The 27,643-nt window shown below is 55.2% G+C and overlaps 8 protein-coding genes across 8 annotated transcripts; 5 read left to right on the forward strand and 3 right to left on the reverse strand.

Moving 5' to 3' along the window:
- Positions 1-5,401: 5,401 nt before the first annotated feature.
- Positions 5,402-5,765, forward strand: B0I36DRAFT_255688 (uncharacterized protein; the record flags this gene model as incomplete). Its single annotated transcript, XM_046150898.1, has 2 exons — positions 5,402-5,522; positions 5,572-5,765. Coding segments are annotated over 2 exons (315 nt in total), but the record flags the coding sequence as incomplete, so codon positions are not given.
- Positions 5,766-6,127: 362 nt separating this feature from the next.
- B0I36DRAFT_369578 (kinase-like domain-containing protein) lies at positions 6,128-6,915 on the reverse strand (the record flags this gene model as incomplete). The annotated part of the gene is made up of 2 exons (XM_046159802.1): positions 6,128-6,555; positions 6,675-6,915. 2 exons carry the CDS (start codon positions 6,913-6,915, stop codon positions 6,128-6,130), a joined length of 669 nt encoding a protein of 222 aa, XP_046005610.1.
- Positions 6,916-8,462: 1,547 nt separating this feature from the next.
- On the forward strand, positions 8,463-9,306 carry B0I36DRAFT_355827 (uncharacterized protein; the record flags this gene model as incomplete). Its single annotated transcript, XM_046157479.1, has 3 exons — positions 8,463-8,688; positions 8,751-8,959; positions 9,286-9,306. 3 exons carry the CDS (start codon positions 8,463-8,465, stop codon positions 9,304-9,306), a joined length of 456 nt encoding a protein of 151 aa, XP_046005611.1.
- A 221-nt stretch (positions 9,307-9,527) lies between these two features.
- B0I36DRAFT_355828 (uncharacterized protein) lies at positions 9,528-10,658 on the reverse strand (the record flags this gene model as incomplete). The annotated part of the gene is made up of 3 exons (XM_046157480.1): positions 9,528-9,755; positions 9,977-10,416; positions 10,586-10,658. The coding sequence occupies 3 exons, from the start codon at positions 10,656-10,658 to the stop codon at positions 9,528-9,530; spliced, it is 741 nt and encodes a 246-aa protein (XP_046005612.1).
- Positions 10,659-14,061: 3,403 nt separating this feature from the next.
- On the forward strand, positions 14,062-15,964 carry B0I36DRAFT_255665 (FAD binding domain protein; the record flags this gene model as incomplete). The annotated part of the gene is made up of 2 exons (XM_046150896.1): positions 14,062-14,859; positions 14,954-15,964. 2 exons carry the CDS (start codon positions 14,062-14,064, stop codon positions 15,962-15,964), a joined length of 1,809 nt encoding a protein of 602 aa, XP_046005613.1.
- Positions 15,965-17,218: 1,254 nt separating this feature from the next.
- On the forward strand, positions 17,219-18,247 carry B0I36DRAFT_369581 (chaperonin 10-like protein; the record flags this gene model as incomplete). Its single annotated transcript, XM_046159803.1, has 1 exon — positions 17,219-18,247. The coding sequence occupies one exon, from the start codon at positions 17,219-17,221 to the stop codon at positions 18,245-18,247; it is 1,029 nt and encodes a 342-aa protein (XP_046005614.1).
- A 1,381-nt stretch (positions 18,248-19,628) lies between these two features.
- Positions 19,629-19,884, reverse strand: B0I36DRAFT_339088 (uncharacterized protein; the record flags this gene model as incomplete). Its single annotated transcript, XM_046155854.1, has 1 exon — positions 19,629-19,884. A coding segment is annotated over one exon (177 nt), but the record flags the coding sequence as incomplete, so codon positions are not given.
- Positions 19,885-25,732: 5,848 nt separating this feature from the next.
- Positions 25,733-26,218, forward strand: B0I36DRAFT_369583 (uncharacterized protein; the record flags this gene model as incomplete). Its single annotated transcript, XM_046159804.1, has 1 exon — positions 25,733-26,218. The coding sequence occupies one exon, from the start codon at positions 25,733-25,735 to the stop codon at positions 26,216-26,218; it is 486 nt and encodes a 161-aa protein (XP_046005616.1).
- Positions 26,219-27,643: the final 1,425 nt, after the last annotated feature.

Here is a 27,643-nt window from a genome sequence, read left to right on the forward strand (position 1 = left end):
ATTATTGAGGCAGTTGAGCAGTTCACGAAGGGAGCAAAGGGGATCATGCACCGGTTCGCCCTAATGGAGGCAAGGATGAAGATGCTTGAAGACGAGAATGCAGTACTTAGTAAGCGCCGGAGAGCTAAGAAAACACGTCTCCGGAAAGGCCAGAGCATGACTCTAGGCGAGGGACAGGACCTTATAGCCCAGAGAGAGGTGAACACTCATATAACACAGGAAACGCAAGAAAATCGAGGTCATGCAGGCGGCACTACGCCAACGCAGCGCCGCTGTGGTACCTGCGGGATGACTGGCCATAATGCGAGAACTTGCCAAATAGTTACTCTAGGGTCTGAACTCGAAGATGGCGATTAGTTTATATCAATTCAAGACGTTTTGGTTTTGCTGACGAGGTTTTGATTCTCGAGATGTGGTGGGGGTGGCCCACTCGCTATGCATTTACGTTAAGAGGTGATTGGTAAAAATTTATACAGTTGGTTCTTCTGATCTCCAGAGAAATCACTTTGCGTCGACTTTACGTTATATCGCATGTCCCAGTGGCAAAGCGCGGCCAGCTCGGCCATAGGCTCGATAGGCTTGAGATATTCCAACAGGGAATAATTGCTAACGTAATCCACAAGTGGGTGAATCACACAAGTGGATGAATCAGTCCCCCGCCACTTTCGTACAGGCTGTCTTCTTTCCCCCTTTTCTCCACCAATAATTATGGTACGACAATCAAATAAAAGCGATTTAGTTCTCGCGCTAAATGCGCTTCAATCGAACCCAGAATTGAGCGTACGAAAGGCTGCACAGATCTATAATGTATCCTTCTCAACCCTCCAACGTCGACAACACGGCCGACCTGCGCAACAAGATATCCGACCACCTTGCCAGAAATTGACCTCGTACGAAGAGGACAGTATCGTACGATATATAATCGACCTAGATTCGCGATCGTTTCCACCGCGGTTAGGTGGTGTTCGAGAAATGGCGGATCGACTCCTCCGCGTGCGCGACGCGCCACGCGTCGGAACGAACTGGGCCTCAAACTTCGTACGACGACGATCAGAGCTCCGTACGCGTTTTAATCGAAGAATCGACTACCAGAGAGTCCTCTGCGAAGATCCAGACGCGTATCGCGCGTGGTTTGGGCTCGTACAAAACATAATCGCGAAATACGGGATCCACGATGACGATATCTACAACTTCGACGAAACGGGCTTCGCGATGGGTAAAATCTCCGCCGAAACTGTCGTTACGACCTCCGATCGACGCGGGAGGCCAAGAGCCGTACAACAAGGCAATCAGGAATGGGTTACAGTAATCCAGGGTATCGCGTCGTACGGCTATTCAATCCCGCCGTACATTATCTTCGCCGGGAAGGTCCACCTCGACTCCTGGACCGCGAATAGCCCTCTACCGGCCAACTGGGTAATCGCGCTTTCAGAAAACGGTTGGACGACGAACGAGAGAGGCCTAGAATGGGTAAAACACTTTGATTTCCATACAAAGAGTCGTACGAAGGGTACCCACCGCCTCCTTATCCTCGACGGCCACGAGAGCCACCATTCCGTCGATTTCGAGCTCTACTGTAAGGAACAGAATATTGTTACGCTCTGTATGCCTGCTCATTCGTCGCATAAGCTCCAGCCTCTCGATGTTGGGTGTTTTGGACCTCTGAAACGGGCGTACGGTAAAGAAATCGAAGGTCTAATGCGGGCGCACGTAACCCACGTTTCAAAGGAGGACTTCCTCCCAGCCTTTTATAAGGCGTACGACGCTGCAATGACCAAATCAAACATCCAGGCAGGCTTTCGAGCGACAGGCCTAGTACCGTACGACCCGGACTATGTGATTTCGCAGCTAGATATAAAGCTTCGTACGCCGACACCACCAGGTTCTGCTGGACTACCACCCCCCTGGGTCTCAAAGACGCCGAATAACCCGATTGAGGCCGAATCGCAGAAGGAGTATCTCCAAAATCGCATCGTACGACACCAGAATAGCTCACCGTCGTCTATAATCGTAAGCCTTAAGCAGCTTCATAAAGGGATGGCGATGATGGCACACGAGCAGGACCTTATGCGCCATGATATCGCCGAACTTCGAGATGCGAACGACCGCCTCAGCCGCCGTCGTCGTACGAAAAGAAAGCAGCTACAGAAAGGAGGGTCCGTTACGATTGACCAGGCAAAGGATTTGAAGGCTCAAATCGATGCGACGGAGCAGTTAAGGGCAGAAACGAGTCAGAATAGTGGTCGTACGAGGAGGCCCGAAACGCGCGCGCGGCGATGTGGCGTCTGCGGCGAGCCCGGGCATAATGCTCGTACGTGTCAGAAAGTTGTATCTGCCTCTGAAGAAGAGGATTCTGAATAGTTTCAATTGATTTAAGGCGTTGTGGTTGAATTGTCTTATACATTGTCGTACGAGTACTTGAAAAGTGGCTCACTGACCCGTGTGGCTCACTCACCCGTGGATTACGTTAACTGATAACGTAATCCACAAGTGGGTGAATCACACAAGTGGATGAATCAGTTATCGGGTACTCGTACGACAATGTATAAGTCAATTCAACCATAACGCCTCAAATCAATTCAAACTATTCGGAATCCTCTTCTTCAGAGGCAGATATAACTTTCTGACACGTACGAGCATTATGCCCGGGCTCGCCGCAGACGCCACATCGTCGCGCGCGCGTTTCGGGCCTCCTCGTACGACCACTATTTTGACTCGTTTCCGCTATTAACTGCTGCGTCGCATCGATTTGAGCCTTCAAATCCTTTGCCTGATCAATTGTGAGGGACCCTCCTTTCTGTAGCTGCTTTCTTTTCGTACGACGACGGCGGCTGAGGCGGTCGTTTGCATCTCGAAGTTCGGCGATTTCTTGGCGCATAAGGTCCTGCTCGTGCACCATCATTATAACTCCTTTTCCTAGCTGTCGTAGGCCCTGAACAATGGACGACGGAGAGCTATTCTGGTGTCGTACGATACGATTTTCAATATACTTCGTCTGCGATTCGGTCTCAATTGGGTTGTTCGGCGTCTTTGAAACCCAGGGGGGTGGTAGTCCAGCAGAACCTGGTGGTGTCGGCGTACGAAGCTTTATATCTAGCTGCGAAATCACATAGTCCGGGTCGTACGGTACTAGGCCTGTCGCTCGAAAGCCTGCCTGGATGTTTGATTTGGTCATTGCAGCGTCGTACGCCTTATAAAAGGCTGGGAGGAAGTCCTCCTTTGAAACGTGGGTTACGTGCGCCCGCATTAGACCTTCGATTTCTTTACCGTACGCCCGTTTCAGAGGTCCAAAACACCCAACATCGAGAGGCTGGAGCTTATGCGACGAATGAGCAGGCATACAGAGCGTAACAATATTCTGTTCCTTACAGTAGAGCTCGAAATCGACGGAATGGTGGCTCTCGTGGCCGTCGAGGATAAGGAGGCGGTGGGTACCCTTCGTACGACTCTTTGTATGGAAATCAAAGTGTTTTACCCATTCTAGGCCTCTCTCGTTCGTCGTCCAACCGTTTTCTGAAAGCGCGATTACCCAGTTGGCCGGTAGAGGGCTATTCGCGGTCCAGGAGTCGAGGTGGACCTTCCCGGCGAAGATAATGTACGGCGGGATTGAATAGCCGTACGACGCGATACCCTGGATTACTGTAACCCATTCCTGATTGCCTTGTTGTACGGCTCTTGGCCTCCCGCGTCGATCGGAGGTCGTAACGACAGTTTCGGCGGAGATTTTACCCATCGCGAAGCCCGTTTCGTCGAAGTTGTAGATATCGTCATCGTGGATCCCGTATTTCGCGATTATGTTTTGTACGAGCCCAAACCACGCGCGATACGCGTCTGGATCTTCGCAGAGGACTCTCTGGTAGTCGATTCTTCGATTAAAACGCGTACGGAGCTCTGATCGTCGTCGTACGAAGTTTGAGGCCCAGTTCGTTCCGACGCGTGGCGCGTCGCGCACGCGGAGGAGTCGATCCGCCATTTCTCGAACACCACCTAACCGCGGTGGAAACGATCGCGAATCTAGGTCGATTATATATCGTACGATACTGTCCTCTTCGTACGAGGTCAATTTCTGGCAAGGTGGTCGGATATCTTGTTGCGCAGGTCGGCCGTGTTGTCGACGTTGGAGGGTTGAGAAGGATACATTATAGATCTGTGCAGCCTTTCGTACGCTCAATTCTGGGTTCGATTGAAGCGCATTTAGCGCGAGAACTAAATCGCTTTTATTTGATTGTCGTACCATAATTATTGGTGGAGAAAAGGGGGAAAGAAGACAGCCTGTACGAAAGTGGCGGGGGACTGATTCATCCACTTGTGTGATTCACCCACTTGTGGATTACGTTATGTGATATCTAGTATACACATTTTCCCCCGTGGCGAGTTTTTTTCAATTGGGGGGTATTCACAAGATAACAACAACGCACGATGCCAACATGTCTTCACTCTTTCCGGAGCAAAATGCACAACTAACCGCGCATCTTCAGTGGCTAGCTCAGCAAATCATCCCCCCAGTCCCCAGAGACACAATCATTCAGGATTTCTCCTCAATCCTAGCCAGCTGGATCCAATTAATTAAGGCTACTGCACTTCCAGCAAGCATACCCAGTAATGACGAGTAGAACAAGCCTTTGCAGCTGTTGGGACGGCCATTGATGGCGGTTGTGTATTTGGCAGGATGGCTCACCTCCGCTTACTTAATGTGTTCGCGTCTCTTGAAAAAATCATCCAATCCGAACGCAAGAAGGGCCTGATGATGGGCGAGGAAGAGCGGAAGCAGAAGAATGCTACTCGCGCTATAAACAAAGTCGTCACTCTATTACAGAAGTCGGATCCAAGTGGCAAGCAGCCAAGTCAATATAGGCGCAGAGCGTTTGAGCTAAAGCGAACTACTAAACGATGGACATGGCTTGCGTGCGAGCATCCATTCTTGCTCATGATATACACCGGCGAAGTAGAGGGTGTAGTGTGAGTCTTCTAGTGGAGGCTCTAGCAAGGGTTACTAACTGTTTCTAGGAAGAAATTCAATAAAATCAGCGAAACTTCTGTTCAAATGATAGCAAGCCGAGTTCGGAGTTCCCTTGATCCCAATATCCTAGCGGTCTGCCAGAGACTCGAAATGGAGGCGCAGCTGATCGATTGTGGGGCACCTTAAGACGAGCAGTCCATGCACGCAGCTATTAAGAATGCATTAGGTTGTTGAGCATCGGATTCGTACCTTTAGATTGTCGACAATTGCGTGCAGAACATGGCGGAGCACCGTAGGCGTGTAGTATCCGAGCAATGGTGTCGGGATAGCAATGGTGGGACAGGGCAAGGCAAGGGCGACAGGGTAATGGTCACAGGGCAATGGTCACAGGGCGAGGGTGAAATTCTACCAAATAATCACAACAGAGACCTTATCTTATGACTACTTGGTTCTTGCGTGTTCTCCCAGGCGGACATTTTCAAGCATACGCCAAAAATTGTCCTTACGGAGGGCCGAGGACCCTTGCAAGTCTTAGGCTTACCAATACCACCGATTGTTGTTGGTAAGGACCTTATATATGACAAGTTCCTGTTTAGAGCTGACAAATATAGCAGATAGAATTGATCAACTAAGGCAAGAGTCGATCAAGAATGTCATTACCGTCCTTCATAACCTTCTCATATACCTCCGCGACAGCCGAACCGCATGTTCCTTCGAATGTTCCTCGATTCTCTTGGGTGCGCTTACAAAAGAGTTACGAGCAAGATGTTTTCTCCCTTCTCAACCAGATATCCCGCTAGTATAATGAGATTTCGCTTGAAAAGCGTGATTATAGTGAACTTTTATGAGAAAATACGAGCCAACAGATGTGCTGATCTTTTCGTCCCATCTCAGGCGAGATGGTATTATATATAGCCATTTGAGAGAGTTTGGCTTGCTAAATGGTTTCCTTGTTATGGAATTTGCTTAAACCCGAAGATACGCATACTCCGAAAACCTTAATAGTTACCTACCAATTAATGGCGACGGACTTTAACGCCGAAGGACTTTAAGATGGGTACGTTTATTTGTTGTTTCTCTACATGTTCGGCAGTAATCATTTTGAAGAGGTGGAGAGTAGTAACATTAAGGACTACATTTAGGCCGAATCACTTCATACCAGAGCCCTCACTGCTCCAGCTCCCTCAGGGCCTGGTCAAGGAACTCCTCGCGCCGTTCGGTAAGCAGTTCGGCCGTCAGGTCAGGACGGCCCTGGTCCGCCATCGCCGGCTGAACCCAGCCCATATCAGGCGGGGTGGCGAGGGCCGCCACCGCGTCCCAGTACGCCACGTCCAGTGCAGGACGCCCGGCTTCCTCTTCCCATCCGGACAGGACCTCCGCCGCAGCGGACGGGCCGTAGCAAAGGGCAGCATCGAAGCGGAACGACCCCAGGTCAATTCCCGGGGAGCCAATTCCGGAAGCGTCCCAATCGAGAATCGCAGTCAGCTTGATACCGTCCCACAGCGTGTTGCTATCCCACAGATCGCCATGTACGAACACCACCTGAGTGTCGGCAGGCTTGACGCGCTCGACTGCCTCCGTTGCCCTCCATAGCACTGTTGAGGCGCCATGCTCTCGCCGCAATCCGGCCCAGTCCACGTTTCCGATTGGTCCAGTCCGTGGCGGCAAGGTCGCCAGAGAAGGAACATCCGCAGCGCGAATCCGGCCGCGGTACCATCATCGTGACCGAGGGCCTCCGGCACTGGCAGACCGGCCATCGCCGCATGCCGCATCGCGGCTACCTCGGTCCTGACGTTCCCCGAGTTCGCCTGCGGTGCAATGCGCAACACCGCAGGCTTGCCAGCCGCCCGGATCAGCCAGGGCGACCCGCCTTCGCGCAGACCGCGGTCCACGGTGACGTCACCGCCCAGCACTGTCGCTGCCCACGCCAGAGCAGCCGTATCCGGACGAGCCATCCAGTAAGCGTAGTCCTCTTCGACTGCCGGCCGCAGGATGAGCTATTCGAATCGCGCCGACAGCAAGCCGGTCTAGGGAAGGTGCTCTCGCCCGCGCGTGTACTCCTTTCAGCAGAACAGCCAGAAGGCGGACTGGACGTAGTTCATAAATGCAGTTGGTTGCTTAAGGCGAGGGTGGTTACCGATTCTGGAAGGACAAGCGCATCGACAAAACACAAACGCGACAACCGGAGCCTGCCTTCTTCACTCCTGGGGATTAGCGTCATATTAAGAAACGCTGCAGGGGAAGAAAAAGTCAGTAAGGGTTGCCGCTCCCCGACCACTTCCTTAACTTCAGGCAGCAGCGTGTTCCTTGAGGAGGCAGTGGCAAAGTGGGTCCGAGTGGGTCAGTCATGCTCTACTCGGGAGGCAGTTGGCCACATGTCGGCGACCATCTCGTTCATGAGCCAGGGGCAAGCGCACGATAACTACCGGCCATTGGCAAGCAACGCTGTTTCGATCGATAACATTGGGCAACATCCCTGACGCCACTGGCCTACGGCTGAGTCAAACTGTCCGGTTTTCCCCGACCAAGCATCCTCGGTGTTCAAAATCGGCTGATTTTGCGCCATTGTGCCGTGATTATTGCGCCAACCCCGCAACGGCAGCGGACCTGAAATCAGTTCCGTAGTGAAACGATCTTCAAAATAGGAGGCGAGCCTAGCTCCCAATACGGAAGCTCCAAGCTTCCCTGTCCCTTACATGCAATACACCGTTAGCCTTCGGTCACCGCTGACCAAGTGCCATGTCTCTTGGATCGGTCCTGATCAGAGTAACTTGGATCTGCTTCCTCCCAGTAAGTTGTACCCCTGCTGTTGGGATTTTCAAGATGTTCCAATTAGGCTAACCGACGAAGGTCTTTTCCTGCGTGGGTGAAAGAGGCTGAGACCAACTGCAGGGGCATAGCCGCCCTCATGTGCGAATTGTGGGTCTGTATGCCGACCCAGGCTGATTTGGCAACAGAAATGGCAGATGGTTGCAATGTCGTTCAGCAGTATGCCCAGATCTGGGGCCGGAGCAAGGGACAAAGATTATCAGCCTCGATATTCAGTGGGGTTTGAACGCATTTGAAGCTATTTTGCATCCGACGGGACAACTTACACGGCCGAACCTTCCTTTGCTTATGGCCGGTGAACCTTGTCAAGGTCAGTCTTTCTAACCCTTTTAGGGCATCTGGATCGGGTTCAACCTGGTGGTCTCGAGGGGAACGCACCAGTGTAGGCAGCAGGAATACGGTTGAGACCCTGTTTTGGATTCCTTTCTCCTCCAGCTCGTTCCACAAACTTACTGTAAGATGGGTGCGGTCTTATTCTTTAAGCAACTTGGTCCTCGTCTAGACCAAGGCCTCGTCGACTCGTATGTCGTCCTCAAAGCTATAAATGACCGGCTCTATCCACTGGCTTTTCGCAAATTGAACAGAAATCACAGCCTACAACATCTTCTCTTCCGCACCGGACCACAATTATCAGAGCAGTTCTTGCTTCTCTCAGCGTACTTCACCGCCCAAGATGAAATTCCTTATCGCGTTCCTCGTCTCAGTAGTAGCCTTCGCCTCAGCTGCTGTTATCGACCCGGAGATCTCGCTCTTGAGGCGTGAGCTTGAGGACGCCGCCGCCACTGTCGATGCCGACGTCGATATCGCCGACCACGCGCTTCCTGATGGCAGCAAGAAGTTCGATATTACTATTGATGGCGTCTATGAGGGCTCTGTGATTGAATCCCAGAACGGCACAGGTGCGCTTGCTCTTCGGCATGGCTTTTTCTTGGCTCTGCCGTGTTACTGACGGCCTGAACAGTTCAGATATTTGATGTTGACGGAAACGAGATTGACGCCGATGACCTCGATGAAGTCGATGAGACCATTTCGGAGGATGGCACTGTTGTGAAGCGTAATCTCTTCAAGTTCCTTCGCGCCTTGGCTGGACCCATCAGGAAGTATGGCTCTAAGTTCCTGAAATATGGCAAGTGTGTGGGATACAGAACCATGATTGAGTGCGCCGAGCACGTAAGTTTTCACGCAATACTTTCTCGCTTCTGCCCAAATGCGATACTTTAATGTCGATACTAATTCACTCGGGATAGGTCGGAGACTGTGCTAGGCAGGGAATCCTGCCTTGGTATTGTCTCCCTCTTCAGTGGTGCGCTGGTGTGCGGGCTAAGAATTGCCGATGGTAAATGATTGTCCTCTCTAGTAGGAAACCTCGTGCTCTTGGGACGGGATATCTCTTAGATATGTCATCGCCTATTGAAGAGAGTTTGGAAGTTGCTGATGGAGGAGGCATTCAGCATTCAGGTGGGAGCATTTGACTTCTTGAAATATCAGACAACTAGAACTGGAGACTTTCAGCTTGAATTGAGGTCCCTCTAATGGGACCTGACCCAAAAAGTTGTGATTAACTCGTTCACAGATGTGCTGAACCCCTGCCTAGGCTAACATGCCACGTCCTACGCAATCCGCCTTAGACAGTTGGCATAGGAAACGCGGATGGGCCAATCCGCTTCTAACCCCCATCAGTACATCCGATACCCATACACTCCAGACTGCTGTCTTTGTTGGTTGAACTGTGCCCAGTTCATCGGCACCGGCAGTACGCCCCTCCCTGGAACTGTTGCGGCATGAACTGCCCACCCATCATGACAGGGTTCGGCTGCAGCGCCGGAGTCTCTCTGCCGTAGAATCGCGGAGGGTTAGCCGGAGCGCCGAACGGATCGTGATCAGTGCGGCGTTTGTTCCAAGGACTAGGGCTCTCTAGGCTCTCGATACGGCTAACCAGTCCGCCCGAGGTGTGCTGTCTCCTGGTCTGCGGTCGCGGCAGCGATAGCTGCGAGGCGTTGTTCACGGCCAAGGAGTGGCCGTGTTAAGGAATGGCGTGAAGGGTCGGAGGTACGCATGCGGCTGTGGCAAAGGGGTGGCAAGCTGCCGGCTCGATGCACTAGTGTGTGGCCTGATCGAGAGATGCAGTGTGTTTTGGGGACTTCGTTTTTTTGGCGCCGGCTCGTCGTTCACCCCTCGGGATTTTACCAGCAATGCGATCGGAACATCGTCGTCGTCTTCCTGTGCCAAACTGGCGGGATGTCCAACCTCTGGCTTTTCAAGACCTGACTGGGCTGATGTGCTCGCAGATATCCAGGTTTCCACCGAGATATCGAGCACAACTGAAAATCCGACTGCGGGCCTTCTTTCTGGCGTTTGGCTGCCTTCGCCGCCTGATACCTTTCGCCTGTTTAGCCTCTGCTCTGCAACGTAGGCTTGCTGGCGCTGTCTGTGCAGGAAAGCTTCTTCTTCCAGGTTCCTTTCGTCCGCCTCGTTGACATCTTCCTCATCATGTGAGTCGTCGCTTTCCGAGTCCAATTCGTCTTGGTGCATCATCTTGGACTGTCGATACGTCTCGAACTCCTGAGATGTCATGATCTTGCCCTGGCTGCTTTTTGGAAATCGCAGGCGTCGACGACCTCGGCTGCCTTGATGCAACATTAGTGAGACATTGCTACTATCTTTCGTGCAGTAGTACCATTTCTTGTTTCTGTCTGCTGTTGATGTTGGTCACTCTCATTCTTCGAGGGAACATCGTCTAAGAACACGCCCGTATGTTAAAGCAGCCCTCAGAGTACCATTTCAAGGCGCCCATACCAAAGGCGACGTAGACGCGGAAGAGGCAAAGGCAGGTAATACCGACCATGACCAGCATCAGGGCTACCATCATGGTTGCGGTGTTAAGGCGCTCGCATGAAGAGCAGGCAAGAAAGGGCAGAGAGGACAGAAACAGTAGAAATGAAACGCCAGAGACGCTCGCTGCAGCGGGGCAGAGGACGAATATATAAACGCTTAACTTTAATACCAGCATCGGTCCCGAGCAGTTGCCATCACCCGATCCCCTAGCCCACAACTCAAGCCCTTCGGACGTCCTCAGTCCAAGCCAACCCTGGGGGGCCGGGCCGAATCGACGATATTGGAGTGTTACGGATAGGAAGGGAGGTACGGTTCGTCCAGTGCCTGACCATCATTCACAGGCAGTTTGTGTCCAGTTGGGCAGTTTGTGTCCAGTTGGCGCGTTTCTGCCATAGAACAGGGGGCTGACGCTCGGGCCATTGCATTCATTCTGAACCCCAAGTGCGCCATACTAGAATTGGCACTTGGACACAAACTTACAGTAGGCAGGGATGCTAACCCCCAGGGACCAGCCGCCCCCCGGCCACTTGGGCTACCCCAATTCCGCCATAAGGTTCAGTTAAGTGAAGGAGGGAGCTGGGGTTCGCACGGCAGACCCCGGACGGGAAAAAGGAAGGGTGAGAGGCACGCGACGACCCGTTGTTGCAGCTGAGGCACAGGGGAAAAAAAGGGGAGAGCTCATCATTAGCCTAGACAGGTAGATAGACATAATATAAGGAATAACTTCTAACAATACTTACGACCATACTTTATTTACGTCATTCGAGCTCTACTGTACAGCGGTAACCGAGGCACTACTAACCAAACCGTCCAGACGCGAAACGCGACAGCGACTACAGAGAGACTAGGCACCGCAGCCGGGCAACGTTAGGAAGCAGAGATGGAAGTCCATCACGACGACGCCGGAGCGCCCCCGTCGGAAATCAAAGTGTATCTCTACGAGGAGTCGCGCGTACTTATATGTACGGTGTGTAAGGCTGGCATCCAGCCCGGGCCCGGCATTGAGTCCCACTTTCGGCGGAGGCACGGCGCAAAAGGTGCTGTTCTGCAGCGGATCCGGGAGAGGGCCACAACAGCCGCCGCAACGGCAGGTGGGCTGGCGGACCCACAGACAGCGGAGACACCGGCAGATGGAACGTCGCCCGTCCCACAGCTCCGGGTGCAGGCCGGGTTCAGCTGCATAGCATGCCGCTTCTTAACAACAAACGAGATGGTGATCCGGCAGCACTGGACAGGGAGGAATTCGGAGGTGGACGACAGCCATGGTTGCTATGAGCGCTCGAAGAAGAACTGGACCGCCGTAGCACTCCAGTCTTTCTCCCAAGCGAGGCAGCTTACACGATACTGGATCGTCGACACTACCACTCCGCCACAACGAGTGACCACGGGAGAGGAGACTACGACTGGGAGAGAGGCTATGCCGGATGCAGAGTGGGAGCTACAGCTTCGCAAGTACGAGGCGAAGGCTATAGCAAAGGCAGAAGAGCGGCAGCGCATGATCGGTGAGGAGACGGGGGTCGACGCTGAGTCCCCGTGGGTCCGTAAGATAGGCTGGGCTGTGCATCTAGCAGGGTTGGACATGGCTGAGCTTCGAAGGGCCGCCCAGCCAGGTCTGACTCCGAGGGAACTGGCCAGGCTAGGATGGGCAGCAAGGAGAAGCGGAGAAGAGGAGGAAGCGATGTTTGTGCGACTGGGCCAGAGCTTCGACCGGACGATTTCTCGATGCGAACAGCGGATCGGGCAGGTTCCCGTCGAGACGCTCTGCTGGCTGGCGAGCCGCGATCCAGGACGTCCAGCTCCACAGCCGTTCGAGCTAAAGCAAGAGGCGCGGACAAGAGAGCGGTATCGCGCGTACTGGAGACAGTATCTCTGCTACTGTGTCCGAGCGTATCGTCTTGGCCGGTCAGAAGCGGGGACGAAGCGCCATATTCGACTCAGCGATGCGCAGTGGCTAGCTCTCGCGAATCTGGTCGACGCGCTTGGCAGTAGCGCGAGTGGCAGAGGGGGAGGGCTTGTAGCTCCCGGAAATGCGGAGCGGGACGAGGACTTGGATGCACGGGTCTTCACATTTTGCATCTCGTCGCTCACACAACGGGTCATTATAGACCAGTTCAAGAACCCGCTTCTGCACTTTACTGCCGTGTTAGCTATCGACCCCGCGCGGGCGAAGTGGAGGGCGCCCGGCGAGTTCACAGGAACACTAGCCGGACTGGCGTGGTGTAGTCGCGTACTACTACTAGAGCATCTGTTCGGTCACATCCCAATCCGGCAGGAAGCTGCGGCAGAAGGTCATAACGGCGAGGGGAGTGGGCTAGGCGAGGCTGAGGCGGAGCAGGAAGAGCAGGAGAGCATATGCGCCGAGGATCTCGACACGTTCCGAGACGGGTACCAGCGCTGGATTGCGGACGGCTCGTACAGCCCGTTTAGCACGATTACGAGATGGATGACGCTCGGAAAGGGGTTTCGCCACAAGGAGGGAGGCACGGCGAGGATTATGTGGGAGGACCGCAAGCGAGCACTCAGCTATCTCGGCCAGCGCATCGAGGTCCAGGAATTCCGCGATATGGCGCAGAAGCTAGTCTCCGAGCTCGAGAATGGCTTGGATGAGCTGGTTTACGGCGAGGGAGGGGCACTACTCGGCCAGGTCGAGCCCACAAAGATCTACGACAGTATGATGTTCGAGGGTCACAACAGCTCGTTCGCCACGAATCCCAGGAACGCATGGCTGCAGGCAGGGCCCCGGGTAGTCGCGAGACTTGTTAAGGCGGAGCTGTGGTCGCAGCTGCCGGGTGTAATTCAAAGATGGAGAAGTGGAGGTACAGAACTTCAATATCGTCTGACTCTTGCAGATCTCCGGCCAAGCATGCTGGCTATGGCAGCCCCACAGCAATACTACGGTTGAAAGCAGTAAAAGATCGTGTCTCGCTCCAATGAGCCGTATTCTCGCATTGTGGCTGCACGCACCACCCGAAATACGAACGCACCAATCCCAGCCCTCCCTGCTCACAATGACCTAACGAGCCACGCACCACCCGAAATACGAACGCACCAATCCCAGCCCTCCCTGCTCACAATGACCTAACGAGCCACGCACCTTACCACGTGTACGACAAATAGCCTACGACGCCGTAGGTAGCTAGCACACGCCTATACAGAACATGAGAGTAAAGCTGCGTCACTACTATCACGGCTGCGCCACAAACCATGGCGCAAGATGCGAGGGGTACCCGAACCGAATGATATTCAGCTTGGAACGTGATGAAGCTTTCTCTACCAATCCGAACATCGCGCAGGTCATCATAGAAATGGAGAATGATATAAGACTGCCCTAAACAGCAGACTTCCGGGGGAACAAAAAAATTAGCACAAGCCCACTCATTGGGACATCATTCCGTCGTTCTTCTAGACTACTACACAGCAAGTTTTAACAGTTAATTATGGTGGGCGGAGCTATTCTGCTTGCGCTCTCAACCGCAGCAGTGCTGGGCGCTGTGGCTGCAGGTGGTGGTTCTGGCTGCCGTTGCCGACCACGCGAACCCTGCTGGCCATCCGCGCAGGCCTGGCAAGGACTGAACCGCTCAGTAGATGGCGCCTTAGTGGGATTGAAGCCGTTCAGCTTTCCTTGCCATGACCCGAACTTCGACGCCGCCGCCTGCGATTCGGTTCGGCTGCAGTCTAACGGCTCTATCTGGCGTGCCTCAAACCCCGGCGGCGTGCAATGGGAAAATTGGGACGCCCTCCCGGCCGAGAACCAGACCTGCTACGTCCACTCTGCCCGCGGCATCCCCTGCCGTCAAGGCCGCGTCCCCGTGTACGCGGTGCTGGCGCGACGTGCGGATCACGTACAAGAGGCAGTCCGGTTCGCGGCTAAGAACAATATCAAGCTCGTCATCAAGAACTCGGGTCACGACTACCTGGGCCGCTCCGCAGGCCGGGACTCGCTGCAGATCTCCACCTACCGGCTCAAGAACATCGCCTTCACCGACAACTTTGTCACCAAAGGCCCGCACGGCCGCGAAGTGTCGCACGGCGCTGCTGTCCACGTGGGTGGCGGCGTTGGGCTGAGAGAGCTCTACAATGCGGTGGGGGAGAGAAATCTGGTGGTCGTAGCCGGACTGTCTCACACCGTCGCCGCCGCTGGGGGCTACGTACAGGGAGGGGGCCACTCGCCGCTGGGTGCTTGGAAAGGCATGGGCTCGGACAATGCTTTGGAGTTTGAAGTCGTCACTGCCGAGGTAACGTGAAGCCTCTAACCCGCCCTATTCGTGGTACTATGCTTTCTCTCCGGACCTTCCATGGGCTGACATTATCTCTCGCTCCTCAACACAGGGCAAGCTAGTCATCGCCAACGATCAACAGAACTCTGATCTCTTCTGGGCGCTGCGCGGCGGCGGCGGCGGTACCTTTGGCGTCGTCACCCGCGTGACGCTGCGCACATGGCCCGATGTGCCCATTCAGCGGACCGTTTACGGCATCGAGGTGCCACGACAGTACGAGTCGGTCTTCTGGGCCGCGCTGGCGGACTTCCACCATCACCTGGTTGTGCTCAACGACGCGGGCGGGGCCGGCTACTACGACATCAAGCCCTCGCCGCTTAATGCGACCGCTCCGCTAGCTCTCTCGGGCATCCTGCAGTTCGCGAACCGCACCGATACGGCGGCCATCCAGGCGCTCTGCAAGCCTCTCCAGGCGGCCTGGAACGCCACGCTTGCCGGCGTACCGGGCGCCTGGAGCTACTTCGTGGCGGACAAGCTCCACAACTCGACCCGTGACATGTTCAACGAGTACCTCCCTAAGGACCGCGACACCCTAGGCGGGACCGTCATCCTGACCTCGCGCCTGGTGTCGCGCGAGCTGTTGTCGACGCAGGAAGGGGCCGTACGGCTGTCCGACACGCTCTCGCGGCTCAAGCGTTCCCCCAGCAGGGTCATCACTGGCCACGTCGTTGCGGGCGGGGCCCCCGCCGGGGCGATCCGCCAGCAGGGCAGCGGCGGCGAGGACGCGACCGGCCTGAACCCGGCGTGGAGGCGCACGCTGACCCACTTAACCGCGGGCCGGGGGTGGGACCCGGCCGTGGCCACCTGGGAGGAGCAGCGGGCCATCATGGACAGCGTGACTAACGGCGACGGCGCCCTGCTGCGGGCCCTCGAGCCCGACATGGGCGCCTACCTTAACGAGGCCGACGTCAACGAGCCCAACTTCCAGCAGGCCTTCTGGGGCTCCCACTACCCGCGCCTGCTGCGCGTCAAGCAGCGCTGGGACCCCCGGGGGCTCTTCATCGTCAAGTCCGGTGTGGGCAGCGAGGGCTGGGACGCCGATGGCCTGTGCCGGCTTAAGTAAGTAGTGGGCAAAACCTTCAATTCATTCTTGCTTCTATATATAGAGAGAGCTGCAATACGCTGTACGTGCTCCACATAGCCGTCCTAGAGTAGAGTACATGGCGGTCAAGCCTTATACACTATTGGGTCCTCACAATAGGCCCTCTGATAATCAATTCGTCGCTTGTAGCGTGTCTTCAGTTGTGGCTGCCGCGCGATGAACTTGGTGACCCAGTTGCGCCCTACAAGAGCGCCTATTCTGACGGGGTAATTCCCATATTCTGACGGGTCCTAGCTGTATTAGGTTAATGCGCCAAGCACTGAAAGTACTGGTACCCTGGCTCCCGTGGAATTAGGGTGCGGGCTTCGAAGCTTCGGAGCTTCGGCGCTTCGGCGCTTCAATTTGCTTCTGCACCTTAGCGTCGGCTTTTCGGGGCGACATTTTGTCCGACACAGCCTGAAAAGCGACCTTGATGGGTTATTTTTTCAGTTGGAGGATCCAACGGCTCCAACGGTTGGAAGCCGTTGATTGATTACACACTCTGTAGCCGGAGCAGCTCGACGATTGATTTGGTGTTCCGTGGCAGCCGATATAGCTGAACGGGCGTGCTAGGATTTAACGTAACCCACCCCCATTTCGGCCACGGGGGCATTTGGGCCAGGGAGCACTGTTACCCTTCTGTTGCTATGCTGGAATTGGGGCTTTAGAGGGGCGTGGCCCAATTACCCGTGTGCCCCAAATGGGGGTGGGTTACGTTATTGGCAACGTTGCTAAGGACAACCGCGCTGCCGCCGCCGCCACTGGTCCGTTCAACGCCGGATCGAGGCACATCGGCTGCGGCGGTGTAACTGGCTGCAGGGAGTCATGTGAGTCTGACCGTCGATAGTGTAACTCTTGCATTCGATGGCCCCGGTTCGGTGTTATTGAGATATTCCATAACATGAGGCTGAAATTGTCAACCCTCCGCTCTAGGCGTTGCTCCTCGTGACACTAACGTTGCGAGCTGAGGCAGCGGAGTTTTGGTTGCGCCGCCCCCGAATTGGGCCGTGTATACTTCTGCATTTGTGTAATGGGAAGCACAATACCAGCAAAGCGCATTCATTAAACTGTTTTTGTTCAAGGTATATAAACGTCGGAGATAGAAAGGTATTCGAACAATGCAATTCGAGCATTACGGTTCAAACGTATTATAGCACACCCAATTCGTCTTCCCGGCTTGATACCTCTTAGATGGATGCAGAGCCGTCAATCCCATCTAGTCTTGCGCACGACAGCATGTCTCTCGATACCAATCGCAAGGTCCTGATCAGTCGTGCCGGTGGTCCAGACAGGCTGCAACTGGTCGATGCCCCCATGCCGGCATACGGAGCGGATGAAGTCCTAATCCGAATCGAAGCAGTAGGCGTTGCCTTCGCCGACGTCTTGATCCGCGAGGGTCTCTATCCGGACGTGCCACTACCTGCGACACCAGGGTACGAAGTTGTCGGGCTGGTCGTCTCCAAAGGTGAACAAGTCACCAGTGTCGACATCGGTGCCCGCGTCGCGGCCCTGACGATACACGGAGGCTATGCGAAATATTTAAACGTCTCCGCCGCTTCTGTCGTCGCAGTACCACCGTCTCTCAAATCACCTGCAGCTGCTAGCCTGGTCCTGAACGGCTTGACAGCCTACCAAATGCTTACGCGATGCGTGGCACTCGACTCAACCCAGAGCATCCTTGTCTGGGGCGCCGCTGGCGGTGTCGGTTCCATTCTGCTCGACCTCGCCCGACATTTTGGCATAACGGCATATGGCGTCGCTTCCGGGTCTCGCCTCGACTTCGTGGCGGAGAAGGGCGCTATTCCCATCAACCGGTCTGAAGGCGATGTAGCAAGCATACTCAAACAACATGCGCCTGCAGGCGTGGACGCAGTCTTTGACGGCGTGGGTGGGCCCAACGTCGCTGTATCCCAACGCTGCCTCAACGAAGGCGGAACAGTCGTTTTATTTGGCGTACAGGGAGGTTTCGTTGGCGGACGGCGTAGCTTGGTGCGGCTCATACGAACATACCTTGCGTCGTCATCAACAGCCCTCAGCATATTCCTGAGCAACCGGGGACTGAAAGGATACGTTATTACGCCTTGGTTTCGGCAGTTTCCTGACCGATATAAGGCTGACCTGTCCAACATTTTTACCCTGGCCGCCAAAGGCTCCATCTCGCCTCAGATTGACGTGGTCCTACCCTTGTCTCGGGTGGCCGAAGCACACCAACGGATTAATGCTGGCAGCCAATTAGGCAAGATAATCCTCGATCCCACTTGCTGATTTTTAAGAGTCTCTTTTTCGGGTCACGTAGTCCACGGGTGAGTGGGCCATTTTCCCCAAATTTTTACATAGGTGACTTTTTCTCCTTATTTCTCCACCATTTCAAATGGCTCGTACATCAATTGAAAGTAATATCCAATTAGCGCTTATAGCGCGTCAAAAGAACCCAAAATTATCTGTACGAAAGGCTGCATTAATCTATAATGTATCTAAGAACACCCTTACTCGACGAGAAAACGGCACCCTTCCTCAACGCGATATCCTACCACCCTGTAAAAAACTTACTACGTCCGAAGAAGAAGCTCTCGTACGATATATCCTCGATCTAGAATCGCGATCGTTTCCTCCTTCGTTACGTGGTGTTGAAGATATGGCGAATCGACTGCTTCGCGAACGCGACGCGTCATGCGTCGGAGTCAACTGGGCCGCAACCTTTGTACGACGACGACCAGAACTTCGTACGCGTTTCGATCGTAAAATCTACTACCAAAGAGTCCTCTGCGAAGATCCGAACGCGTATCGCGCGTGGTTTTCCCTCGTACGAAACACTATTATGAAATATGGTATAGTGGAGGAAGATATCTACAACTTTGACGAGACTGGGTTTGCAATGGGCAAAATCTCAACCAGGATGGTCGTAACATTAGCTGAACGTCTCGGACAACCAAGAGGAGTACAGCAAGGCAATCAAGAATGGGTTACAGTAATTCAGGGCGTTGCGTAGTACGGCTATATCGTCCCGCCGTATATCGTTTTTCCAGGAAAAGTCCACCTTGACTCCTGGACTCGCGACAGCCCTCTACCACAAGATTGGGCAATTGGACTATCAGAAAACAGCTGGACGACGAATGAAATAGGTCTAGATTAGATTACGCATTTCGAATTACATACAAAAGCTCGTACGAAGGGTGCTTACCGCCTCCTCATCCTCGACGGCCACGAAAGCCACCATTCAACAGATTTTGAGCTAGATTGTAAAGACCACTGCATTATTACGCTTTGTATGCCTGCTCACTCGTCACATAAGCTCCAGCCTCTTGATGTAGGCTGTTTTAGCCCTTTAAAATGAGCGTATGGTGAAGAAATTGGAAAATTAATGCGGGCGCATATTTCTGTCACGATCCGGTCTCCGGGGTCAACCGTCTGACCGGGCGCTGGGGTTTATGTTCTCGAGAAGGTAGGTAGAACCTGCCGTTGAACCTAACCTTACACCCCCAGCTAACCCTACCCTGTGCCGTGTCTCCTCCCCTGTCATTAAATAGAGCATGATGCATGCCGCGGCCTGGACGGGCTCGCAACCTGTACGGCGAAAAGCCTTTGTAGTTGCTAGTTATTACACGTAGAACAGAAAATACACCTCATTTATACACTATCTAACTCTCTTCGATCTGACAGCCCAGCTGTGATTAAAGGACCATCTAGCGATGGCGATACACTACGAGGCTGACGATGGTCGCACCGGCGGCCAGGTCGGTCTGCTGAGCTGGCCTGCGGCTGACGCCAGTAGCCAGGAGCATCGCGTCCTCCTCTGCGTCTCGTGCAGGATCGGGATCCGGCCGGATGACGGCATACAACTGCACTTCTGGCGGACGCACCGTGTCAAGGGCGAGGCACTACGCCAGATCGTCGACTACAGCTACGCCGCCGAGCCGATCGCGAACCCGCACACTGTACCAGTGCCAGCCGACGGATCACCATGTATAGAGCAGCTGCCGGTCTTAGACGGCTTCAGCTGCTCGGACTGCCGCTTCCTAACGACGAGCCGGAAGCTAATCAGGGTCCACCGCTCGCAAGGCAGGACACGACCAGGCGACCAGCGGCCGTGGCGGTAACAGTGGCTGGAGCGAAGTACGGCTCCAGACCCTGTCTCCGGGGAGCCATGCCCGGTACTGGGCAGTCGAGCCAGGACCTATCAGAACGGCCAGCCCAGGCGCATCTGGTCCTACTTCTACTTCCTCGAAGCGCGTATTATTCGAACGCCTCGCAAGATACGAAGTAAGCCTAGCTACGGAGCTAGAGGAGACACGGCGTACGGTCGATAGCCGGCGGGGGCCTGGCTTTGAGTCGACCTGGGTCCGCGAGATGGGCTGGGCAAGACACTTAGCCGGCAGCGATATGGGCGAGCACCTACAGGCGAGCCTGACTGCTCTATCTGCTACGGCGTGTGCTAGGCTCCGAAGTGAGGCAGAGATTATTGAGCAGCAGCGACTTGTCCGGCTTGGAGCTAGCTTTGACCGGCAGATTGGGAAAGGGATCGAGCGGGTCGCACAGGTACCAAACGAGGTGCTCCGATACCTCGCGAGTGTAGATCCTAACCGCCCAGCAGGCGCCCCGTTCAAGACGGAGAACGGTCAGGACACGAAGGACCGGTACCAGGTCTACTGGAAGCGCTACCTCTGCTACTGCGTCCGGGTCGGGCGGCTCGGCCGGGAAGTGGCGACGGAGAGGTTTCGGATCTGGTTCAACGACGCCCAGTGGGCTGCACTTGAGGAAATCATCCGGAAACTAGATAGTAGCGAGAAGAGCGGCCAGGATAACGACAGCGATGGCGCCTCTCCAGCCTCATCGACCGACATCGGGTCTGAAGAGCCAGCTACTCCAGGGAGCGAAGAAGACGAGAAAGACGACCGAATCGGGGACCCGATAGACCAGGCCGTAATTGCTTTCTGCATCTGGTCGCTCCAGCAGAAGGTTGCCGTCCAATTATTCGATAACCCGCTCCTGCACTTTACATGCGTACTCGAGATCAGCGGTGCCCGGAAGAGCTACGCCTGGCGGCCGGCCACCGAATACACAACCCAGATAGCAGGGCTTGTCTGGTGCGCGCGTCTCCTCCTGCTAGAGCATATATTCGGAGCCGAGGAATGTAGCGAGGATATCGGTCCGGAAGCTATCGAGTACTTTCTGGCGCAGCACCGCGACTGGCTCGCCGACGGCTCGTTCTCGCCCTTTAGCGCAATGATCCGGATGATGGCATACGGGAAGGGCTTCCGCAAGAAGGAGGGCGGCACGCCACGACTTATGTGGGAGGACAGCAAGGAGGCACTACGATATCTTGGCCGGCGCATCCCACTCAACGAGTTTCGGGTTATGGCGGCTAGCATTATTACGGATGCCGAGGAGCTTCTAGATCAGCTTATGTTCGGAGAGTGGGTTCCGCTTAGCCAGATCGTCGTGCTCCGACGGATCACGGACAGCCTCAGCTTCGAGGGGCCCGGGGCGTCGTTTGCTACGCACGAGAACAGCTGGCTCGAGCCAGGCTTCCGGAAGCTAGTCGGTCCAGGTATTGCCCAGCTCTGGGACGACGAAGCGGCAAAATTCCGTACAGCTCAGGTCCAGCAGTGGCTCAACCAGCTCCAGTCATTCCGCCAGGCCCTACTCGTCAGTACGCACACATGGGGAGGCCAGCCCGGCAGAGGTCCAGAGATCATGACGATCCGGCACTGCGACACGCAGGATATGCTCCGGAATGTCTTTGTGTTCGACGGCCAGGTACTGTTAGTTACAGACCGCGACAAGGCCAAGGCTATCCGCGGAATCGGCCGTAAGGTTGCACGGTTCTTACCAGAGACGGTTGGCCGACTAATGGTTGCCTACATCCTATGGATCCTACCGTTCGAGCGGCTACTACTTACGGAGACTAAGGGCCAGGGACTCTCTAAGCCGCTTGATGCGTGGCTCTGGAAAGATAGCCGGAAATGGATCTGGACGACGACCGAGCTGAGCAACAAGCTAGCACAGTCACGACGGAACACATCGGGGTTAAGCTTGGCGTCGCTGACTACCGCCACGTCGCGATCGAACTAGGCCGACACATTAGGGGGCTAGTGGTCCAGCAGCTAGAGGTCGACATGGTTGATGAGGCCGACTGGGACAACCCGCAGAACTTCGAAGACGCGCTTACCGGCGAGGCACGTGGCCAGAACAAGGTCGAGTACGTCTGGGACTTGCAGGTCACGCACGGCAGCGCCATCGCGCGGCAGCATTATGCCGTCAATGTCCAGTTTCCGAACCAGCTGCAGCCACAAATGGTTGCTAACTACCGGGAGATCAGCCGACTATGGCACTAGTTTCTCGTGTTCAGTACCGAGAGCACGCCGGGCTCCGATATGATGAGCAGCGCAGGAAAGAAGATCTTCGGTTACAGCGGAAACGATCAGTCACAGACGCCAGATACAAAGCTGCTGTATACGCCGTCTAAGCGTACATATTCGCAGGCGCAGATGGGGAATGACTTCCAGACGCCAGACTGGGCCGCCAGGCGAGCAATCGCTGCAGGCAGGATCACTCAGGGCCGCCACGGGGACGTCAGCCCGCTAGCTGCCCGTACTGACGCCAAGCTCAACGGAGGGCTATATCAGCTACTAGGTCCAGGCGCATGCTGGCGATCAGATGAACAGCGGGAGGCTACGCAGCAGACGTTAGCACTCCGGGGAGACCGAGTTCTCATTGTCGTACTGCCCACGGGAGCTGGCAAGAGCGTGTTATTCATGCTACCAGCAGTCCCCAGCATGAATGCAGGTGTTAGCGTCGTAATAGTACCATTCGTGGCACTAATTAACGATCTGGTCGGAGGTGCTACGGATCTGGGGTTGGGCTGCCAGCAGTGGCTACCAGCACAGGTAACCGGCCGAGAGGAGCAGCCGCGGATATCACGGCTGGTCTTTGTTAGCGCCGACCAGGTCAACAGCGTAGAGTTCTCTACATATACAGACCAGCTACGAGCACGGGGACTACTAAAACGGTTCTTCGTCGACGAGTGCCACACGATTATCATGGACGCGAGCTACCGGAAGAGGCTCACGGAGCTCAAGTGCATATACCGGTACAGCTGTCCAGTTATTCTGCTAACGGCTACGCTGCCAGTGCGGCTCGAGGCTTGGTTTCGGCAGGCGATGCTCGTAGGGGACGCCGAGATCATCCGAGCAAGGTCCGATAAGAAGAACATTAGCTACAGCGTCGTACAAGTGACGGGACCAGGGCGTAGCGCAGTCGAGGACGAGGTCGTCAAGCAGGTTATCCGCATAACTGGCCGCATGACTGGGAAGCAGAAAGGCGTGATCTACAGCAGGTCTAAGGCTAACTGTACACGGCTCGCCGAGCTGATCCGATGCGGGTACCACCATAGCGACATGAGCTTATCAGAGCGGCAAGCGGTACTCGAGGACTGGGTTGAAGGTCGATCAGAAACCCGCTGGGTAGTAGCAACGACAGGACTAGGGACCGGGGTGGACATCGAGGGTATCGTCGCCATTATCCACGCGGAGCAGCCGTACGGGCTTGTGGATTTTATCCAGCAGACGGGCAGAGGCGGGAGGAAGGCGGGGGAGGAGGTGGAGTCGATCGTGGTGCTAGGTAGGGCGGCTGTCTACTATGACCGGCAGGCGAGCGATGTAGACCAGCTGAACCGGCAGGCAGCAGAGCGGTGCAGACGCCAGACTGCCGGAGGCTCGTGCTTGGGGCGTTCATGGACGGCATCGCGCAGGACTGCGATAGTCTTCAAGCCGTGCGCTGTGACCGGTGCCGGCAACTTATAGAGGTACAGGCCGACGTACTAGATGAGGTTGTCGGTATGGGCGAATGTAGCGAGGGTGGTACTATAGGCGACTGGCACGCCGCAGTAGCCGAGGTAGTAGACGACCGTCTCAGAGGAGATAATAAGGAGAGGCAGAGGAGGATCCGGAAGTTGCTGGAGTGGGTAGAGTTGATGGATAGCAAGTGCGCAGTGTACTACGTCAAGTGGTGTCACTAGGGCCGGGCAGATGGTCGACAGAGGACTTACGAGCACGAGTTCCGGAGTTGCAAGGTACTAGGAGGATCGGAAGCGTATATGGCGTGGCGGCGGCAGATCCGGTTCAAAGAGTACACGTGCTGCTGGACGTGTGGTCTCCCGCAGGCTTGGTGTAAGTGGGGAGAGACGGCGAGGTGCCGGTGGGGAGATCGAGTCATGCCGGTGGTCTGGCTAGCTACAGCGAGCAGGAAGCTTGAGCAGCTGATCTGGCGAGAGCTACAAGTCGAGTGTATGGGGAAAGAGGAGTTCATAGCGTGGCTAGGGCGGGTAAGGACCGTCGAGGATACCGAGGGTACGAATCTGGTCGCAGCTTGGAAGGCGATCGTCGAGGCAGAGTGTCTAGAGTAGTATAGTAGCACAGTCAGGCTTCGGCTGGCGCCGTGCAGAGGCCCCGCTTGGGGTGGAATGTGACATTGACCGCCCCATCCCGCTACGGATGTTGCGCCGGAGCCTTAATCAAAGTCAAACCACCAGGCAGGCAGCGTGCAGTGGCTCACGCCAACAATGTTGCGTCGGCCCATTCCCCGTCTGAGCCTGCCATCCTGCAGAAAAACGAGCTGAAGGATGCCGCTCGCAAGCCTTGAAACGCCTGCCAAGCCACGCTCAATCTGGTCCACGTCATCTCCGTGGCTGCATAGAACCTCGCCCTGACGCGCATGGCACTAGGGGCGCGCGCGTGGACACATGGCACATGCTCAAAGCGATGTTCTGTGCCCTCGTCGAAGTGGACGAAGTGCCTTTACCAGGACATTGATGTGGCGTGTTCAGACAAAATTCCGAGGCCGCCAACCTAATATCCAACCAGTATGGGCTGCCAGTAGCCCGTCGGACTTCGACACTCGCAACTACTGATTGCGTGCCATCTGGATTGGCTGATTGGTCTCTGGTGTCGGAGTTGGGCCTGTGACTGCCGAGCCGGAGGCTTGACCTGCGTGGGTGTGGTGCCTTCAGCTGGGCCAGGTCCCCAATCGTGCTGCCATGTTCCCACTGATTTACATGTTCTAGACCGCTCCATAAGCGGGACCCTGTTGCTTGCAGCCCATCAACATGAATCGGTCGGCTGATTGGGCGGGAAGTGTGGCCCCTGGTTTGGGTGCCGTTGTCGTTGTCCCCCTTCAAGGTTCAACGCCACCATGGAGTCCTGGGGCCAGAGGACACGCCGTCATGACACTTTACAACTTACCATGGCGGCGGGAGGTTCTTCCGGGTTATTCTTGGGCGGGTCCATGGCATCTTCCGCTGCCTTCCGGCGGATCTTCCCACTTATAGAGATATCATGGTGCGCAGAAATCCAGCTTCGCCAGGTCCGGTTTCTTTGCCTAGCCTGCCTGGTCCGCCGCGCAAGAACGGAATCCCTCTGTGGCAGCTTTTGAACTTTTCCATGACCCACGCCATCTTGTTGCTTGCTGGTGTGCTTTGTGGTCATCTGTTCTGACAACACCAGTCGTGCTGCAACCTGGTGGGAGCACGTGTCGTCGATGTCTGTATTCTTATCTCCTCGGCTGCATCGCCCACGGGTATCCTGTCCCTCTGCATAATACCGAAGAGTAATTCAATCACCCCCAGAAGTCAGCCGCTCCACGCCCATTCGATTTGTCCACGCGCAAGCGAAAGCGGATGACGCCAACAAAGCACCATAATACGTTCTGTCGGTGCAGGTGGCTTGCAGGCTGTGGCCGCGATCGAGACAGGAGATGGTGACGCGGACCTCGGACAATAGCGCAGTTCCAGTGCCTCGAGATAACACACGCAAGCAAGTTGTCTCGATTCTCGTCATTCAAGGGCATCCTCGCGACACCCAGGAGACTCGTACTACACAGTTATGTGTCACCCGGCAGCTCTTCCATTCGACAGACCTCGTCAGCCACACCTTCGAGCTGGCTGGTACGTGGCCGAATTGGACCATCAGGGAGTCAACGAACACGACACATCCGAGCGAGGGTCCAAGTGTGGTCGGATCTGTCGACATCGCCACAATATCATCAAACGCTCAGCAAGAGGATGCGCTGCTGTCAATCCTGCGAGCTATGAACGTGAATCCTGAATGGGATCAGCGCAACTGGTTCGACGATGTGTTAAGAAGATTGCGAGAGACGGTGCCAACGGAGTTCGCCGACGACATGATGGCCCCATTCCTCGACTACACTGTCAGACTACTCGTCGACGCGCCATTGGACTGAGTAGGCCGGCAACAAAAACAACTTTAGATGCTATGCTACGAAGAAATATCTGGGAGGAGACCTAGCATGAACCGCATTTAGCCATAACACTCGAGCTGCGACTTTCACACCGCTGCTGGCAACCAGCCCTTGCACGCAATGGCGACCGCAAAGCCCCTTCACCGGCTTTCCCAGCACATCAGCCGCCAGGTCTTGCGGACGGTCATCTGCGTGCGTCCGTGAGTCCAATAGAAGCTACTTCGTCGGGTTTCTGAGAGATGGGCATGACAGAGGCAAAAGTGTGAAACATGGCATATGCTAGAGCACTGAGGCGCCATGCAGTCGCCGAACGCCCTGGACGACCAGTGACCTTCCAACAAAGGTCACCGAGGGACTGAAATTCCGATCGATAGGCAAAGGAGAGCACCGTCACCGACGAGAGCGCGGCTACGTGCTCGCTGCCATCAAACTGGCATTAAGGAGAAAGACAATAGTGGTGGATTTAATGCAGTTGCGGGAAGCTGTCTCATGGTGTGATGGCACTTGGACGCAGCGATGAGTTCTGCGGCGAGAAGACGTTTTTGCCTGAGGACCAGTGCTTGAACATTAGTGCCCAGCCAGTCCGGTGCAGCGCACTTTATAGCCATGTCGGGAATTTGCTCTCGATTGGTGGGAAGTAATGGGAGGTCATCATGATGTCCGGATCGCAACAAGAAACGCTCGGCCATTCTGGAGGTTCAAGCGCTGAGGTGTGGAAGTCGTATAGGTCCAGGAGGCCCCTCATAGATAATATTATTAGATGATGATACCGCCCACCAATGTATCTGTACCCTTTCACGATCCCACAGTTTCACAACTGCTCTTCGGCATTCTAGAGCTAGCTTGAGCGTGGTGCTATGCTCGAAGTCCCTTCACTCTGCCGGATTACTGCTGCGGCCTTGGCTCTGGCATCAGCCTTTGCAAGTTGATGACCTCCATATTCCACTATAGATGTCTTGCACACCTGAAGGAGGGCGCGCTTTTCAGCGTCGAACGCCTAGCCACGACTGTGACGCACACTGCCGATCTCCAGGGTGTCCATGCTATCCTCGTGCTGCTCAAACACTGGCGCATCGTTGGTAGAGGGTGACCCGCTCGCGTCGCCTTGGTTTCAGTGTCTTTGGACGAAGCACGAACATGGGGCTGGAACAATACAATATCTAGCAATGTCGCACAGTGCAGGTGGTTTAGATCTTCACGGGGATCCATTGCGGCTGACTGAGACTCACGCAGAGATCGCCAAGGAGACGGAGTGTGCCCGTCAATATCTGTTCGTCCCCATTTCAAACTAGATACGGCGTTGCTGGCACAAGACGCGGCGAAGCGGTTGGCGCCGTTATTGAGGCTGGCATGGCCAGGCAAGCTCAGGCATGTACGAAATGAATACCGAGACTTGGCCCAGTACAC

This window comes from Microdochium trichocladiopsis, assembly GCF_020744255.1.
Source record: "Microdochium trichocladiopsis strain MPI-CAGE-CH-0230 chromosome Unknown B0I36scaffold_13, whole genome shotgun sequence".
NCBI classification, from domain to species: Eukaryota; Fungi; Ascomycota; class Sordariomycetes; order Xylariales; family Microdochiaceae; genus Microdochium; species Microdochium trichocladiopsis.